The 19414-nt window shown below is 47.5% G+C and overlaps 1 protein-coding gene across 1 annotated transcript in view; it reads left to right on the forward strand.

Moving 5' to 3' along the window:
• CRACDL (CRACD like) overlaps nucleotides 1-15392 on the forward strand; it is a 100368-nt gene extending 84976 nt beyond the window's left edge. Inside the window, exons 9-11 of the mRNA XM_069494709.1 lie at nucleotides 12564-12751; nucleotides 13823-13967; nucleotides 15121-15392. Of these exons, the coding sequence (XP_069350810.1) occupies nucleotides 12564-12751; nucleotides 13823-13967; nucleotides 15121-15260 (473 nt within the window). The 3' untranslated portion in view covers nucleotides 15261-15392. The remainder of the gene's footprint in view (nucleotides 1-12563; nucleotides 12752-13822; nucleotides 13968-15120) is intronic.
• The last annotated feature ends 4022 nt before the right edge of the window (nucleotides 15393-19414 follow it).

The raw sequence follows: 19414 nt of genomic DNA on the forward strand, positions 1-19414 counted from the left end.
GCACATAAATTTGACAAATGAGGAGAAAAAGGCCAATTCCTTGAAATACAAAAGCCATCAAACTTACAAAGAAGAAGTTGATAGCCTGAAAAATCCTTTATCTGCTAAAGAAATAAAATCTATAGTTTACAACCTTCCAGAAAAGAAAACTCCAGGCCCACATGGTTTCACTGGTATTTTCTACCAAACATATCAGAAAGAAAAAACACCAATGATACACAGTCTCATGCAAAAATAGAAGAAGGAACACTTCCCAGCTCATTTTATGAGGACAGCATGACTAAAATGCCAGAATTAAAAACAACACAGGAAATTATAGACCAATATCCATCATTAATTTAGATGCAAAGTCCTTAACAAAAATATTATCAAATTGTACATCACAGCTGAATGGTTCTGGAGCATAGGAACAAAAGTACAAGCATTGACTTAAGTCTCGTATCATATTCAAAAATTAACTCAAAGGGTCACAGACTTAAATGTAAAATGGAAACTATAAAACTTTTAGAAAAAAACAGCAGAAAATATTTGTTACATTGGGCTAGGCAAAGAGGTCTTAGACTTGATATCAAAGCATGATCTATAAAAGGAAAATTTGATATATTGGACTGTATTAAAAGTAAAAACATTTGCTTTGCAAAAGACCTTGTTAAGAGGGTGAAAAGACAAACTGCAAGAAAATATATGCAAACTGCATATCCAATAAAGGGCCATATTTATATAGAATTTATTCTCAAAAATCAATGGTAAAACAAACCAATTAGAAAATGGGCAAAAGACATGAACAGACAGTTCACCAAAGAGGGTATACAGATGGCCAGTAAGCACATGAAAACATCACTAGCCATTAGGGAAACACAAATTAAAACCCTGATGCGATACCATCTTACCACTAACAGGTTCATCCCAAGCCTTTCTCGTGCATACTGTAGTCATAACCATGTCACTATGGACATACAACACAGGCACACGAATCCTGCCTTTTAATCATAAAAATGCTATGCATCTTGGCTTGCAATTTGATATTTCACTCCATGATAAAGCTTGGGCATCTTTTTTAATCAGATGAGTTGCCCTTTTTTAAAGGGCTACACAGTGTGTGTACCATATTTTATTTAACGTTCCCATCCTGAGGGGCATTCTGCTTGTTTTGAGATTTTTTCCTCTTGCTAACCATGCTGCAGTAACCATGCTTGTCTATTTTGCCCCTATGTATTCTCACTGTTGTTTCTCTAGGATGCAGTCATTAAAGTGGATTTCCTGGCTCTCAGGGCATGTGCAGTTTTAATTGAATAGAGAATTTCAAATTAGTCTCCGTAAAGGTTATCCGGTTTACACTTCTTTCAGCAGGATAGAGACTGTTTCTCCACCTCCTCAGCAGTACTAGGTGTCTTCAGTCTCTTTTTTTTTCCCCCTGCAGTCTTATGGGTGGAAAATGTCAGTAGCGTTGAACATGTTGTTCAGCAAGTTGTGGTCACCCTAACGTGTGGTGACCTCATCCTGCCTGTCCCCACAGCAGCCTCCTCGTTACCCTGACGCCTACAGCACCTCCTCCCTCCAACTCTCTTCTCACCCTCTCTTCCCAAGTCGTGGGTGTAACCGTGCAGCTTTCCTCTAAAAACTCTCCATGCCTTCCCATCATATAGAAAATAAAGCTCAAACTCCTAGGTAAGGCATTTAAGGCTTTTTAGATTCTGGCCAAAATTGACATTTCTGCCTCTCTAAGTTCGTCAGCCACCCCTCCACTCCCTCTGATGTCTCCTCCAGCCCCACCCCTGCTGCTGGCTTCCTGGCACTCTGCACACACCTCTGCCTGCGTTGAGCTCACTTCACCTCAGCCCTGAACTATTAATAGATCCTGAGCTGCTGAGCACGTCCAGGGTTTTTCTTCCTCCACTGAGCACCTGTACCTGTGCCCAAGAGCTCCTGGCCCGCAGTGGGGGGGGTCCTTGGGCCAGCCAGTGTTTGCATGACCAGGACAGGGACAAGAGAAGAAAGCAAGCCAGGCGGGGGGCTGGGGAGTGAGATGGAAGAGCATGGATTGGAGGTTTTACTCTGAAGAGCACTGTCAGGGTCTGTGGGATTGTGAGCAAGTTGAGTTTGTTAACCTCTGAGTCATAATTTTTTCCTGTGTAAAATGAGGTTATATTAGTAATAATGGTACACAGGGCAGTGAAAGCATTTTAACTGCAAAATATGCCACAGTTCATAGAGTACAGTCATACTCTCCTAAGCATATACCAAAATATCCTCATCTCAGCTGCACAGCACGCTATGTGAGAATGGGGTTCTCCTTGTCCCGGTTTTGAATGAGGCACCGATGCGTAGATGTGAGACACCAGAGCGCGCGTGTGTGCAGAATCTGCCGAGAGTCACCGTCCTCTCACCACCCCACCTGGGGACGTACACTGAGGGGGCAGGAATAAAGGAGATTTGGAGAGCACAGCTGCAGTTCTGGGAGCCCCCAGCTCAGCAGGGATGGGACCAGGGGAACTTCCCTCACCCAGAGTCTACCAGGAGACTCCCATGGGACTATTTCGGAAGCTGGACATGTGTGCCCTGCAGTTGAGAGACATGGAGGATGGTGCTAGACTCAGGTTACCTGTGGCCACAGGGCAGACAGGGCTGCCCAATGATCCACCTGTGCTCCCAGAGCCCTGCCTGATGGGGCAGCCTAAAGGACAAGGGGACACCATGGAGCAGAGTCACAGCAGAGAAGCCCAGTGGTGGACAGGAATCCCCTAGCATCAGTTTCAGGTGTCTGCCAGGCCCAGATGGGAAAAGCCACTAAGACAGTGGCAGGTGCCAGTCGAAGGAGAGCCCTGATGATCCTCCCCACTTCTCCTCCTTCCTGGACCCTTAGTCTTTGGGAAAGGAGTCCCCAACCCAGCCCAGGCATCCTGCATTCAGATGGACCTAACCTGACCCAGCTCAGAGGCTACAAATTACTGAATTAAAACTAATCGTAACCAAAGTGACCATGGTGACTGCTGAGAAAGACAAGGAAGGTACTGGGAGTCCTCCAGTCTCCATCTGGGGTAGGGGGACTGTGGGAGGCCAGGACTGAGCAATGCTTTTCTCTGTCCAGAGCCTGTGTGTGCAGCACACCTCCTGGGGCAGATGAGCAGTGCCACCCATGTTCTGCCAGCTGCACTGGTGTCACTTCAGAGGGACGGCTTCAGTGTTTTCTCCAGGGCAACCATTAACCCTGTTCAAGGGGCTGAAGCCTCCTGTGTGCCCACCCCAGGGCTCAGGAGAGAAGTAGGTTTGAAGAAGGGGAGGCAGTGTCTTCATGACGAAGGGGCAAGTACTCCAGGCCCGTCTGAGCAGGGCAGAGGACACAGGTTCCTGAAAGCCAGAGGACATGGCAGGAGGTGAGGCCTGGGGCAGGGACCGTGTGGGCACACAGCGTGGGCAGGCCTGGGGATGGGTGGCTTGGGGGCCAGGGGCTCTGCTGGTTAAAGGAGGGCCCACCAGGCCCAGAAGGGGGGTCCAGGGAGTCAGCCCCGTTCTCAGGAACTAGACCATCTGGTCAGCTGGGCATTTTGTATTAGCCAGAAAGGGGACACCCTCTCTTCAAGGTTCCCTTGGGCAGAAGCTCAGAGAAGCATTGAGATCAGCAGTTGGCAGTGCTGGCTGCACATTGGGGTCACCTGGGAGTCTACCCCCACAGATTCTGGTGGAGTGGCCCAGGCGAGTCCCAGGCAATGACAGTGTTAAAGGCCCCCACGTGGTTCTGATGTGTGGCCCGCATTGGGAAGCCCTGCTGTAGTGCAGCTGTGGATCTGATTGAGATGATGACCGCACTGCTGGTCCACAGACCGCACTGTGAGTAGTGAGGATCCAGTTCCGCACTGGGTCCCCAACACAGATAAATGCATTGAAATTAAACTAAAAATTCAGTTCCTCAGCCACACGAGCCACATTTCAAGGGCTCAAGAGCCACATATGACTAGTTGACAGCACAGAGAACATTTCCATCATCACAGAAAGTTCTACCAGACAGCACTGATGTAGTAATGCACCGTTTCAGGGCCGTCATTAGCAAATGGCATCTTTCTGAGACCCTGTAAAGGCTTCACTCTTCCCAAAAATGTCTTGGGTGTCAAGGTCCTATAATACTTTCCCTTTCTGTCTGTATGTCTGTCTCCCTCCCTGCGTCAGCTTCCTGAAGTCAGTGACTGCAGGGGATTTACCCATGCGGTAAATGGACAATTTCAACAACAGCTAATTGTTGTGTATTAGACACTTCCTAAGTGCCCAGTATCATGTTAAATTCTTTACATACTAATTTCCAACAGTAGTCCTATTTAATAAACAGGGAAGCTGAAACTTAGATCAAAGCGTTGCCTAAAGGCACAGAGTAGTCAGCTGGAGGAGAGTTTGAGGCCACTGAGGCTAACTCTGTAGCCACTGCTCCTCATTTTTTTGCTCTACTGCGGTGGTTGTCACCTAGAGGCACTTTTGTCCCCCAGAAGACACTGGTAGTGTCTGGAGACATGTTTGTCGTAAGTGTGGGGAGGGTGAGGGGAGGGAGATACTGCAGGCATCTGACACCTGGAGATGCTGAACATCCTACAACGCACAGGGCAGCCTCCATGACAGAGACTCGTCCAGCCCAACATGTCAGCAGTGCCTGGGTCGAGTAACTCTGTCATTTGCCTCTCAGTAAGTTATAATGGGGAGGGAGTGGTTGTGTCGGAAGGTTGTGGGGTCGTACCCCTTAATATGAGACGGCATGTGATGTAGTGAGTGAAGATAAGAGATGAAAAGGTCTGTGTTCAAATCCCAGCTTTGTTACTTACTGGCTGAGTGACCCTGGACAGGTCACTTTACTCCAGGAGACTCTGTGGTCCTGTGCTTAAAATGGGGATTAAAAATGTCCTTACATTACGAGGAGGGTTGTGAGGGTCATTATGAATATGATACTGCTCTAAAAATCAAGGCTGAATAATCCTTAGCTACAAGAGCCATCCCTGAAATAGATTACTAATTCCCTGTTGGCCACTTGAGATGGTTGTTTTTCTATTCTTGTGATATTTCCTGTAATAGCATGGGCTCCAGCTCTACCCAGGATAATACAAGAGGTGCCAGATCACCATTGTTTTTTGTGGCTGAGTAGTACTCCATGGTACACATATACCACATTTTATTAATCCACTCATGTATTGATGGGCACTTGGGTTGTTTCCACATCTTTGCAATTGTGAATTGTGCTGCTGGTTTTAATTGCACAGACAGTGGCCGTTGAGCAAATGTGCTTTCAACGCAGCTCCTCCACCAACAGCTCTGTGCCCATGAGCTCAGCCCTGGCTCCCCAGGGGTCTCCACTGTGAGATGTTGGGGCCACCCTGGGATGTCTGCCAGCCTTGATATGCCAAGTGCTGCACCAGAAATCAGGAAAAGAGCCAGGCAAAGCATCTGCCCCTTGGGGCACCACCAATAAACGTGGCTGCACATGGGTGACCAGATTCCTGGCCTTGCTCCATATATCCAAATCCAGCTGTGATCCACACATGATTTTTCTGTATGAATGCCTTCTCCCAAATGCTACCTATGCGCAATAGAGCCCTAAAACAGGGATAGCTGGGGATATAAGAATAAGCAAAGCAGATCCCAGGCCCCAATCTGGGAAGCCCGAGCAAACCCCTGCCCTGGGACAAGGACTGACTACCCCCCTCCCGCCCCCATGATGAATACGCTGAGGCCCTTGTACACACTGCCATTGGGAAGCTTTCTGACCCCATCGGCCCTTTCACCTGGACTGGATTAGTTATAAAACTGCGATGTGCTGCTAATTCTTGCCATTGTTTAACTGAGTGTGTGCTCTGTGGATGAGTGAGTGTGGGATGCTCGTAGAGACTGTCCATGACATGAGGAAGAAGGCCCTCCCTCACCCTCGATGGCCCTTACCTCCTGTGATATACATGTGCGGCCAGGGCCATTTAAAGCTATAGTGGCTTTTTCCCCTGCCATGTAGATTTGGAGATTGTGCAAGACGAGATATGTGGGTCAGGGAAAGGCAGGTTTCTGAGTACCCACTGGGAAATTCAAACCGTAGACAGCCTGGCCTGGGGAAGCAGGGAGCTGGCAGAGGGGCCCCAGTGGCGCCTCCTGACTTGGAGCTGGGGAGGGAGTGGGGACAGTTGGGTCCTGGCAGCCCCATGCTGGTGGCTGGGAAAGAGGCTCCCAGACACAGCAGTTGTCCCTCCTGAGATCTCTATCTCACTACGAGGCTGTAAAGTGAGTCTGTGTGTAGAGAGGCCATCCCCTGCCCTGGCTGAGCTGTAGAGTCCCACTGAGGAGAGGAAGTGGAGGCAGCAGGAGGGAGGGAAGGGGCGGGGTGGGGGGGCAGCAGTGGGGGGGTCGGGACTCCAGGGTGCATTCGACACACACAGGAGAAGTCACCAGAATGAGGAGGGTCTGCTGGTGAGGGCAAAGGCATGCTCCAGGCGTCCTTGGGTACCTTGCCTAATCGCAGTGGAAACAACTCCATGGTGGTGCACACTTGCCTCATTTCTCTGTGTGGATAGGGAGCTAGACTCTTCTTCCTGGTTACTGTCAAGCGCTTGGTGAGTCCTACCTTAGAGGGTTTTTTGGTGGTTGGGTGTGTTTACTTTTTATTGCAGAATAATGTACATGCAGAGACGTGCACAGATCATTTGTGTGCAGCTCAGTGAATCTGCGTACACTCAGCACACCAGACTGAGAGACAGACTGAGACCAGCACCCCAGCGTTCCCTCCGTGCCCCCTTTCAGTGGGCTCTTGAACTCCCCACTGTGGATGATGTGTTGGCTGTCGAAGGATCCTGTAGTCCTGATGGCTCTTGCAGGAGAGCCTGTGTGCATGCACTGGAGAGAGAGGGAGTCGAAAAATCCTTTGGTTGTAGACTCAGCATCTCCCATGGGGCCAGGTACCTGGTGGGCACTCACCAGGTACAGTCCACTCTCATTGTCTGAGGAAGCTGAGTTCTGGAAAGTTGCTACAAACACTGACTTAGCAAGTACCGAGCCACAGCTGCTGGGGGAAACACAAGGTTAGGTTCCTTTGAGCCTCTGGTCACAACATCAATAGATCAACATATAACCTTGTTTTGTGTGTGCGTCTGTTTAAAGACACCTTATTTAATATGTATTGTTGATTCGTTGACATTGAACATGACCAACAGCACTATAGGTCACGATGAATGAAGCATATCTGAGGGACACATTATCTCCATAAGGCAAACCCAGCCTCCTTGAGCTTAGGAACACTAGACAGCACTTCAGCACTACACTTAGGGGCCATTTGAAACAGCAAAATCACCAAGAAAAAGCCCCAAAATGTGGCACTAAGTAGACGGCAAAAAGGATACTTGTACACAGTGTAAGAGCTGAAACAAGAAGACAGAACGTTGCCCTGTTTGACCTCAGCTGGGAACATGTATAATACATCAGGCAACTCAAATTTTTGCCTGCCTTGCGCGTGTCTACAAATGACCATGAAAACACCACGAGCAGTGATTTGGGGGTTATAAACACATTTTAGCAAATAGGCAAATTCTCATATACGGAATCGGCGAACAGTGAGGATTGACTGTATTTGTTGAATGAGGGAGAAAGGAGTGACGATAAGTTTAATCTGGAAGTGGATCTGGAACATAGTCCCATCTTGTGTCATTAACAATGGGAGCTTGGCCTGTGAAAAGCTCTCGCTCACTCTCAAAATGCTCAGCACAGTTTTGTGGTAAAGCCTAGAGTGGGTGTTTTAAGCCCAAATTCTATGGTAAGATCTCATGGCCTGGCTTACAGGCAGACAGAGCCACTGTAGCTTTGCCAGCATGTACGTACTCACTAGGAGCAGACTGTGTAAGTCAAGACTGACAATAGATCAATAAATGCTTTCAAAAAAACCAAAACAAAATAATGCTTCCTCTTCATGTAGGAAACCTGACATAAAAATCCCTGCAGCGTGAGTGAGACCCCGTGTGTCCCCGGGGCCCACCTCTGGCCCAGACGTCCTCTTAGTGTCTGTCTGTGTACCCCATTCCCACCACGTGAGCCAGGGCTGCAGCAGAGGACCTGGAGGGCAGGCAGGAACAGGACTGTCGCTCTATTTATTGGAGCACCGAGGCACAGTCAACCGTTCTGGCTTCCACTGGTTACAAGGAATAGTGATGATGTACGCACTTAAATTAGAAGTCTTGGAGAGCAAACTCAGGCCTCTCCTTCCACAGAGGATGTCTGAAGACCTGGGAATGAGAGCTGTTGATGTGTATTTATAAGATGACAGCATAGCAGAGAAAAATGGGACGGAGTCTGCTACGGTGTTAGCACAGCTCCCTTGGGTTGTTGATTTACAGGAAACTTTCTTCTCCTTCTTTATAATTTTATCTACTTTCTAAATCTGTACAATTTGCATTTGTACTTTTATAAACAAGAAAGGAATTTCATGAAAGGAAAAAGGTTTTAAAAGTTGCTGCTTCACAAAGGACAGCAGATACCAAATAAGAGGCCTGGGAATCCTGCCGACCTGCCGTGTTACCCTAGGCAGAGCGTCTGCTTCATTTCCCAGGCAAAGGGCAAGGAACCCGGGACTTTGCACTGTGTGGCCCGTGGCCTCTCATCCAGCCTCCAGACTCACAGCTGTGTCCCGCATGGTCCCCCATTAGAGTCCCACCCTGGCCCCCTGAGCTGGTCATTACAGAAGTCTTTCTGAATGAAAGAAACTATACTTTAAGGCTGCATTTTAATGGGCACCAAAACAAAAAAAAAAAAAAGGAAAGGGAAGAAGAAATAACCATCACCAATCAGTAAGTCAGAATGAAGAGATGAGAGCATCTGTCCCATGTAGGGGTGGTTGAACATCTCTAGAAATGGTTTAAAGTTGAGGATTTTCCCAATGATTCATTTTAGGTCTTTCTGAATGCAAATAGACATAATGCCAAACCTGGGTCTGGAAACTTTGTCGTTCTCTTTCCCAGGGAGTTCTGTGTGGGAGGGTATTTTTAAAGTGACATACGGGTGTGGCTCCAGGGAATACAGACGAAAACTGGGCTACCGTGTTGGGCAGTGAGTTCCTCGTGGGAGCCAGCCGGGCTGTCGGTAACACGTGCCACGCATACAGAGGAGCAGAGTGCCGTCTAACGAGCAGGGCTCCAGGGCACACTAGTGCGACTCGGGCCAGACTCCTCCAAGACGCAGCAGGCCTGGAGTGCAGCAAGGGCAGGGCAGCCTCATTAAGACCCCGCTGGGTCTCTCTCGCTGCCCAGCCCGTGCTGGGTACAGCAGGTGCAGAGATGACCAAGACCAGGCGCCTGCCCTTCGGGGCTTACAAAGGCAGACAGGCACACACGGCATTAAGGTGTGGTCTGCGGGAACCCTTCTGGACAGTGTCCTGAGGGATCCAGGAGTCAGCCTGGCTGCCTGGCCCAGCCGGAGGCTGGGTTACAGCCCAGCGCCTGCTCTGGTTTTCTTGCCGCAACCACGGACGACGGCTCATTTTCATGGCAGAATGGCTCATGGTCTCCATCAGGTCCAGGGTAAGATTTGACCAAAGTCTACATCCCTGGTCAAGCAGGAACAATATCAACAGCACCAGCAACAACAAAATAACAACAGCAGCAGCTGTGGCAGCAGCTAACGCTCTTGAGCACACACAGGTGCCAGGCACTGTGCTAAGTGCTTTCCCTGGATTGGCTCATGGACTCCTCACAACCACACCGGGAGGTGTAGATGGTGGCTTAGCTCAACAGGTCTTCAGAACCACACTGGGAGGTGTCCATAGTGGTTATCTCATAGAATCTTTGTAGTCACACTGAGAGGTGTAGCCAGAGGATTATCTCTGAATCTTCACAACCACACTAGGAGGTGTGGATACTGCTATTTTCCTCATTTTACACCGAAATGGAGTCTCAGAGAATTTCTGGAATTTTCCCAAGAGCATGTTGCCAGCCTGAGGCCCTAGAGTTGGCTCTGCAGGCCCCAGGGAGGAAGCAGTCCTCATTACCACAGCCCACTGAACCCAGCCCGAGAATGGGATCTCTTGGAAATGAGTGCTTGAACAATATACTTTTCAAAATAAGTCCTTGCACTAGGGAAGCATGTTACGGAAAAGGAAGGAATCTGGAGAAGAACAAACCTACCAACTGCTCCTTTGAAGGAATCCTATTCTTAAATAACAAAAAAAAATTATCTTCTCTGATCAAAAGCTGTTTTCGTATGAAATTAAATTAGGATGAGCTTTGCAGCTGTTGCAGCTTCCTGCACCACAGCGTGTGCCTTCCGGAAGTGTCATGCCGAACTTGCTGCCTTTCCTACCAGGGTCTTCCACACTCTCAGCAGAGGGGGTCACGCAGGTGCGACACTGCAGTGCTGGTCTCTGCTCTGTGCCACATGCTCATGGGCTGTTTGTTGCAAATCCAGGCACACTTGACAGCTTAAACCCGTTGTTATTTGGGGAGGACAAATTGAGATGTCAGAGCCTTTAGCCAAATCCCCGAGAGATTAAGGTTGTCTGTGTGTTGAGGCAGGACGAGGTAAACAAAGGAGTGTTTTCAACTGATTTTATCTGAGCTGATGCCACATCTGCATTATCCTGGGATTAATGACATTTTGAACCTGAATGTTCAGACTTTGGAGCTGTCACGTGGTAAGGTCTGTGGCCTCTGGAGCCTGCCTCAGCCTGCACGTTGCTTGTGTCTTCATTCCCTTCTCCCGCCCTCCCCAGGTGGAGTATGGCACAGACCCCAGAGCGCCTGTCCCCAGTGTGGGTGCCAAGTGTGGGAGGTGGGGGTGTAGATCAGAGAGGCCACCGAGGCCTCCTGCCACAGAACAGAATGGCTTGTCACCCAGCTGCTCTGACTGCACTCACCTGGGACAAAGATGCAACCTGTCTGTGGCATGGCCTTGTCGTTATGGTGTTCAGCTTGCCTGCTGAGAGGCTCCAGGTGGAATCTCAGGCCTCTATGGACCACATTAGAGAGCTGGAGTGGTTTTTCTCCGTCTTTCCTGGTGTCTAGACCCCCATTCCCCACTCCTGCACCCCCATCCGTGAGGCTGGCCCTGGGTGGTCCCTGTGGAAGGGTCTGGAGGGTATCAGGGCCTCTGGCTCATTTTCATTCCTGACCAGGAGGAAGGTGGGAAAGAAGAGAGCACCAATTATAGGGAAAAACCAGCACTCAGGGGAAAGAGGTAGGAACCAAAAAGGAGAGAAATGACTGGCGAAAGACCTTGGCCATATGCTTGGCCCAGGGCTTGATGACCCTGCCATTGTAGCTGCCTTATCCCACGCAGGCACAGCCTGGCACAGCTAGGGCACTCGCTCCCTCTGGGTCTGCGTATGAACACAGACACTCGCGTGCACACACGGCACAGCTGGAAACATTGCTCCCCCACAGATAGGCAGTGTAGCAGGTGGCCGTTCTGTGCTTGGAAGGGAATTCTGCCAGCACACTCTCATATAAGGAAAGGAAAAATTCCTCTTGCCAAGCTCAACCTAGTTGCATTGTTTACGACATTGCAGTTCCCATGAACAGACTGGAAGGGAGAATATGATTTGCCTCGGGTCCCCTGAGATGTCAGCCTTGGGCATGGTCCATGGGGCCCCATCTTTGCCCACCTTTGGGGTCCCCAGCATCTCTCTAGAGCCTCCTCTCACTGTGGCCCCCAGGAATGCTGCATATGCCGTACCCTGGCCTCACCGGCTGACTCAGGTGCACCGTGTGGAAGGGAAATGAGAAAAGGCGTCAGGTGTGCGGGGGAGAGAAACTTCTGCCTTGGTTTTGTCTGGGCGCAGGCAAACATTCGGAGACCCACTTATGGGGGACCCTTGGATTCTATCCTTTTGATGTAGCTGTAAGAAGCCACTTATTTAATCCATAGTGTTCCGTTTTCTGCTGAGCAAAGTCATAAATTCTCATCACAGAAACTATGAAAACACAGAAGCGTTGAAAAGTAGGGGAGGGGGATGGCCCACAGGTGTGTCACCCAAGGATAACCACTGTTAATGTGGAAGAAAATTCAACACATGTATGGTTTAAAGACACTATTTCTCTTGTCTCTAGAACACTGAGGAAAACAACTGTGGCTAGTGTTTGTTGTCTGTCACTCTGTCCACAAAGGGAAGGTTATGTATACAGTTTTTAAAAGACAAGACAACCATAGTGTGTCTACAACATTCAAGCAAATCTGGAAATCAGGTAGTAAGTACTGGTCCAAAATGATAGGATTATATTAAAGAAATCTTATCTATTTATGTACTTATTTATATCTCTCTCCAGAAAGAGTTCCCTAAGAGGAAATTGGCTTTAAAATGCACATTGACCTTATAGAAGCAGTTGCATTTAATTTTTTGTGGCTCTGACTAGAGGAGCATAACCTCTTTGATGCATCTTGAAAAAGAAAACAAAGTTCCCTAAAGAAAAGTTAACGGTCGCACCAGAGGGGCTTCCAGACCTACTTCCCCCCCACCGCCACCTCCACCCAGAGCCAAAGCCACGCAGTATTCTCTGTGTGCAGAAGCAAAGGGTGTACCTGAAGTGGAAATAGGGCTGTCTTGCATAACCGTGTTCCTTTACCCACAGAAAAGGGTCTGCCTCCGGCGGCAACAGGGCCTGGAGCTAACGGGCAGCCCGCCCCGCCCTGGATCACCGTTGCTCGGCAGAAGCGGCGAGGGGCCTCGGACCAGCCCCCCAACCAGGAGGACAAGTCTGGGGCGCGGACCCCTAAGCCTGAACTCGGAAAGCAAGCCAAGCCGCCTGAGAGAGCCCAGGTGCTTAGAGCAAACACTTTCTGTTTCTGTGGGTGCAGGGCTGGGGCTGGGACCCCAGTGAGGACCACACATCCTGCATGCGCATCATGGAACCTGTCACCTGTGATGACTGCTGATGTGTGGTTGAGGCCAGTGAAGCAAAATCAATGATGCCAAGTTACAACCTCCCTGGTGGAGCAGTCTGCCCGCCCTTCCCCTGTGCTGGGCTATTAGGGACGCAGAGAAAGCATGTGAGTCACTCAGGCAGTGGAGACAGCTCTCTGCTCCCTGCCTCCTAGGCAACGCACATCGGCAACTAGCAAAATGGAAGGAGGTTAAAATAACTTCTGGGTTAGACACACGGTGAGGATGTCAACAGCTCCATCTGTGCTTGTCGTTAGGTGAGGAGCAAGCCCTGCTCTTGCTGCCTGGCCGGCTGCCTGCTGGGGCTCCTTATTCCCCACCTGGGGCTGCAGGGCTGCAATCTGGGGTTCCATTTTGCACTCTGGACTGAAAACAGCTTTTGCCAACCCAAACTACTATGCGTAGAAGCAGGCCTGAGACTCACGGCTTTTGTATTCCCCCAGTAGCACCGCAGTAAATCCAGAAGTGTGCTTCTGCCATGGCGGGAGGGGGCCTGAGCCTGCAGCCTTCAATTTAACCAAAACTTCAGCTGTACCTGGACTTGAAGACGCTCTTGCAGGCTTGGGGGATTTATACAAGAAATGTTAACCAGTTTGGGGTATCAGTGATCGTACCAACTGTCATAAACATCACAAAACTTATTTCCAAACACAATTCATTTTGATTTTCCAATGAAATCCCTGCTGTCCAGCCTCTAGGACTGAGGCCAGGTGTGGGGACGGGGAAGAAGCCGCAAAGCACGTGTGGGTCCAGGATAAGGCTGTGTGCTAGCCTGAGCTCCAGCACTCTGCGCCAGGTGTCAGTGAGTTGACACTCCAGAGCTCTCCCAAGAAGGTGTCAGCGGCAGTTTGTCCTGGGGGAGAAGCGCTGTGGCTCGTTCACTTGGGTTGTGTTTGCCCCCATCTGAATCACAGGTGACTGGACAGTATCTTTCTTGTGTCCCAGCAGGACCCCGTGAAGCACATGGACTTTGTCCGCAGCAAGTCTTTCCTGATCACCCCTGCAAAGCCCCCACTGGAACGGAGGCGGGGGGTGGAGCTCAGCCTGCAGGAGGGGCTGCAGAGAGGAATCTCGCTGTCCCACCAGAACCTGGGTATGCAGTCTGCAGACAGTGCCAAACACCTGGAAATCATTTTCCAGTTGTTCCTACAGTTTTGGGTTTTGGGTTTTTGCTCTGTTTTTCTGAATTACTTGCCGCACTAAGGTTTTACGCAGCTTTTATTAAGATATAATACAATTTACATGTCCTAAAACCCACTCATTTTAAATGTACAGTTCATTAAGTGTATGGTTGACCCATGAACATGGGTTTGAATTGTGCAGGTCCACTTATGATATTTTTATAAATATTAAAATATATTTACATATTAAAATATTATAATTTTTCTGTCAAAATTCAGATTGAAAATATTGTATTTTCAAGGATGTGAAACCTGAGTATACAAAGGGCTGACCTTTTGTATATGCAGGTTCTGCAGGACCAACCGTGGAACTTGAGTATACTTGGACTTTGGTATATGCAGGTGAGGGAGGTCCTGGAACCAACCTCCCACCCATACCGAGGGACAGCTGTGTATTTACAATGAGTACAATGAGTAGGTATTTACAGAGTTGGACAACCATCGTGACAATCTAATTTTAGAACATTTCCTTCACACCAAAAAGAAACCTCAAGTCCATTAACAATCATCCCCCACTCCCACCCCTACCTCTAGGCAACCATTAATCTACATTCTGTCTCTATAGATTTGCCTTTTTTGGACATTTCTTATAAATGGAATCATAAAATATGTGCCCTTTTACATCTGGCCTCTTTCACTGAGCGTAGTGTTTTTCAGGTTCATCGCTATTGTTGCATGTATCAGTATTTTTTAAATTTTATAAATTTTTAATTGTGATAAAAGGTATATAACAGAAATGGACCATCTTAACCATTTGTAAGTGTACAGTTCAGTAGTTTTAAGTATAGTGACACTGTTGTGCAGCCCAGCTCCAGAGTCCCTGCAGTGTTATTCCAAAAGTCTCTCCTCACTGCATTTCCAGAACTGTTTGAGCCTACGCTTAAGCTCCTTTATCACATACATTACATATTCTTTCCCGAAGTCTTTTTTACATGTTTACATATTAATTTTATGTTCGAGAACACAGTTAAGACCGCAACGTATATTTCAAGAAATGCAAGAGGCTTAAGTGAAAATCCAAACTCATTTCTCATGTTTCTGTTTGCTCTGTCTCCTTTCCAGCAGCTCAGTCTGCAGGGATGACGGAGAAGGAATTGCATCAGTTGAAGAGAGCCAGTTATGCCAGTGCAGATCAGCCCTCCTGGATGGAACTTGCCAGAAAGAAATCTCAAGCTTGGAGTGACATGCCCCAAATTATAAAATAGGTTGGCAGTGTGCTGATAAAGCATGTCCACTACCTTGAAGGGCCACTTAGTTAAAAACTGCCAGTAAATCATGGCAAACAAACTGTGAAACTGAAGATTGATTTTTATCATCTAGTTATGATGAGCTCCGGGAAGAGGAAGGAACCAGGCAAAACAGAAAGGATAAACACACAGCCATAACCCTGGGCCAGAGGGGCCCAGAAACAAGAACAACATTGAAAAAAAATCCAAGAACGAGTTCCTGTGCCCAAAGGTATGAATGTGAGTCTTTTAGAATTCCCTCGCTAAAGAGGCCTCAGACAAGGAAGAAACGAGAAATGAAATTGGAGGCATAGATAGGATGCCCTCCCTGCGAGAGCAGAAGAGCAGCCGTTGCAGAAGAGCGTCTGCACTTGCACTTGAGATCAGCCCCTGTCTCCGGCCGCTGTCTTGCCCGTGGATTCTGTCTTCTCCTTTCATGTTTACTGCTAGGCATGACATTCGTGGTAAAACAGGGATGCCGTTTCCAAGAGCAGCTATACAACAATCTGTTTCCCTGAAGATAGCCACTCTGAGAAGGAGAGGAGGGAACATAGCAGGGTTCGTCAATTCATAGACTGTTTCCAGCAATTTAAAAGTTGTTTAACTGATTTTTAAACTTTTCCACTAGGCATCTGTGTCCTTAACCATTGCACAATGCATTGCCTGTTTAATAAAAGGTTTCAAACATGCCTCTGTTATTTGTGTAAATGTTGTTTCTACTCACATTTACAGAACATTCTCCAACGCTGAGTTAAATGCAGTGAATGGGGTTTCACTTCATATATACCTCATTTCAAATCTCAACTGGGTTGATATTAGAATTTGAGTTTTTTGAGGTTTTTTTTTTTTTTTCTGATAAAAATATTGGTATTCATTTTTGGAAGGCAGAAGGTAATGTGGGGTTTGGTTTTTTTTTTTTTTTTGGTCTTTTCATCTATTTGGTACAACAAATTAATATATAAAATTTGCTAAGAAGTTATCATTCTTTAGCATCTAATTAATGTAACCTGCATATGTCTATTGAAAACTGGTTGTCAGTGCATTAGCAAGTATGACCCATGAATCCAGAATATGGAGAAGCCAGGAGGAAGGAAAACACATATTTGAAATCTCAGAATTGTTCAGCCAGGCCTGGTGTGGCTCATGCCTGTACTCCCAGCACTTTGGAAGGATGAGGCAGGAGGATCACTTGAGTCCAGGAGTTTGAGACTAGCCTGGGCAACATAGTAAGACCCCATCTCTGCAAAAAAATTTTAAAAATAAAAAGAATTGTGTCTCAGCTATATAATTCCTCTGTATTTAAAAAAATAGTTTCAATTTGTTCCTTTGAACAAGCTAATCTCCATTGGAATATGTATAGCTGGGGGCAATTAGCCAGCAGAAGCATTACAACTTCATGATATATTATAATATGATTTTATGTACCCTAGGGTCTTGCTGCTTTTATTGTATTTTCCATCTTCATGAATATTATTTTTCTAGCTGTTGGTACTACACAAGTTGATCAAGTCTACCTATATTGAAAAAATTCTGGGACAATTTTTTCCCCAGTGAAATTGATTTATTATTAATAATTACATTCTCTTAGAGAATGTCGATACTGAATTCCATGGCACAGATGTTCTAAACAAGAACCCCATCCATCTAGCCTTGCTCCAAAAGCTTAGACATGAGTAGTTTTAACTGGAAAATCATGTTGGCTGTTATTCTCCCAAACCATTATTTCTCCTGTTAGCAGAACACTTCAGATTAAACATTTTGAGGCAGTAGATTTCAGTGTAAGATCAAAAGCATTTGGTTCAGTTTTATTCAAATAGATGTTGATATTCTCTGTGTGTTTCAGGACTTGGTTTAATTTTCTCTGGCACCTGGTGCTTGAGAAAAGTGCAGGTTTTTAGGACAAGGGGAGAATTCACTAGGGGGTGGTCCTTCTGTTGTGACCCTAATGCCGTAACAAGAGAAGCTGAGACAGTGGCCAAAACTTGGGAAGGACTGGGAAGTCGGAGTGACTCAGAGATGTTAAGCCTGCAGGGAATGCCTTGGTGTTTCTAAGAAGAAAGACAGTGAGCAGTGCCCTCCGCTGCTCTGAGTGCCTGTGTTACCTACAGTCCTCTTCACAGCGCTGTGGTGCTCAGTACTCATCTCCACTTTGCAGGGGAGGAAACTGAGGCATTGAGAGAAAGACCCTCCAGCAGGTGCAGAGTTGAATCTGTGTCCTCAAAGACAACACAGATACGGGAGTGCTGAGCTTGACCTTGAGGGCTCCTATGTCATGGAGACACCCTCATTCTTCAAGTCCACAGAACTGAAGAAAGTGTGAGGGGATTTTTTTGTAATTTTTAATCATGAGCACCTGCCTGAACTATGTGGTGTTTCCATTCATTCCTTCATTCAGGTGACACTTCCATGTGGGCACTCTATGAGGGCCTGTAGGCACCTGACGAGCAAACTAGTAGCAGCCTAATCTTGGGGCACACCGGTTTTTTTTTTTTTTGGAGGGGGGACACAATAAATAAATATGAAACACAAAAAAGAAAACAAAGAAAAATAGCAATATGTGCAGCGAAGAACCTAAAACAGAGAGACTTGGCCATGGCACAAGGACTACTTGAGGTTGGTGGTTAGCGAAGGGTTTGCTGAGGAGGTGACCTAATTATAAAAGCAATCATGGTGGCCTGGTCTGGAGGTGGAGAGAAGCAGATGGATTCAAAACACATTTTAAAGGGAATGTCAAATCCAACAAGTCCAAAGGTGGCTTTGATGTGGTGTGAGAAGGAAAGTGTAGAGGTAGAGATGACACTTAGATTTTTGGCAGGTGCTCCCAGGTGAGTAGAGACATCACTTAATCCACAGAAAGGAGTTCAGTTCTGGACATCTTAATTTTTTTTTTTTTTTGAGACAAGAGTCTTGCTCTGTTGCCCAGGCTGGAGTGCAGTGGTATCATCAGAGCTCATTGCAACCTCAAACTCCTGGGCTCAAGCAATCCTCCTGCCTCAGCTTCCCGAGTAGCTGGGACTGCAGGAGCATGCCACCACACCTGGCTAATTTTTCTTATTTTTTGTAGAGATGGGGGTCTCATTATGTTGCCCAGGCTGGTTTCGAGCTCCTGGCCTCCAGGGATCTTCCCAAAGTGCTGGGATTACAGGCATGAACCACCACGCCAGCCTGGGCATGTTAAATTTCAGATTGCCTTTAAGCATCCAAGTGGAAATATCAAATAGGCAGATCAAGTTATACAATGAAAGTTGTCAGCATATAGATGGGATAGGAATTCAGGAGTCTGGAAGAGGAGGAGAAGAGTGTCAGGATTGATCCTAGGACACTCCAATACTAGGGATCTGAGAAAGAGAAGGTAGGAGGGGTCTTCTGTGAAGGAAGGGGACAGCAGACAGGAGCCAGGCAAGAGGAAAGTGCTGGAAGAGGAAAGAATCAGCTGTGTCAGCTGGAACCACTAGAGACCCCACCAGATGAGAACAAGGTTCTCATCGGTTCTGGGAACATGGAAGTCACAGGTGACCCGACAAGAGCCCTTTCAGTGGAAAGTTGGGAGCAAGAAGCACAGGTGGGGTAAGTGAAAGCCAGCTAGCTTGTTGCTATATCAGCTATAAACAACTTTCAAGAAATTCTTTGTGAATGGGAGCAGAAGAAATGGTGGTAGCTGGAGGTGGGGGTGGCCACCAGAGGGTCTTTTGTTTTTCCGTTTCTTAGAAGAGACATACAAGAGTGAGTTTAGGGCCAGGCACGGAGGCTCACACCTGTAATACCAGCTACTCAGGAGGCTGAGGCGAAATCCCTTGAGCCGAGGAGATTGAGACCAGCCTGGGGGCAATATAGTGAGACACCCCCTTCCCCTTCTCAATAAAAATAAGTTTTGTTAAAAGTGGGTTTATGTGTGGATGGGAACAAACTTGTAGGAGAGAAGGGAACATTGCTGGGGCAGGACCGTCTGAAGCGTACCTCACCGCCCAGAGATTCAGACAAGGACGAAATGCCCACACCTGTAGATTGTTCTTGTTGTTCCTGGAAATAGGAGCCCCACGTTTTGGTCCAGCTGATAAGGGAGGGCCCGCTGTGAAGACAACATGGTCATGTCCTTCCCCTGCTTGCTGTGGCTAAATCGTGGACACTGAGCA

This window comes from Eulemur rufifrons, chromosome 19, assembly GCF_041146395.1.
Source record: "Eulemur rufifrons isolate Redbay chromosome 19, OSU_ERuf_1, whole genome shotgun sequence".
Lineage (NCBI taxonomy): Eukaryota > Metazoa > Chordata > Mammalia > Primates > Lemuridae > Eulemur > Eulemur rufifrons.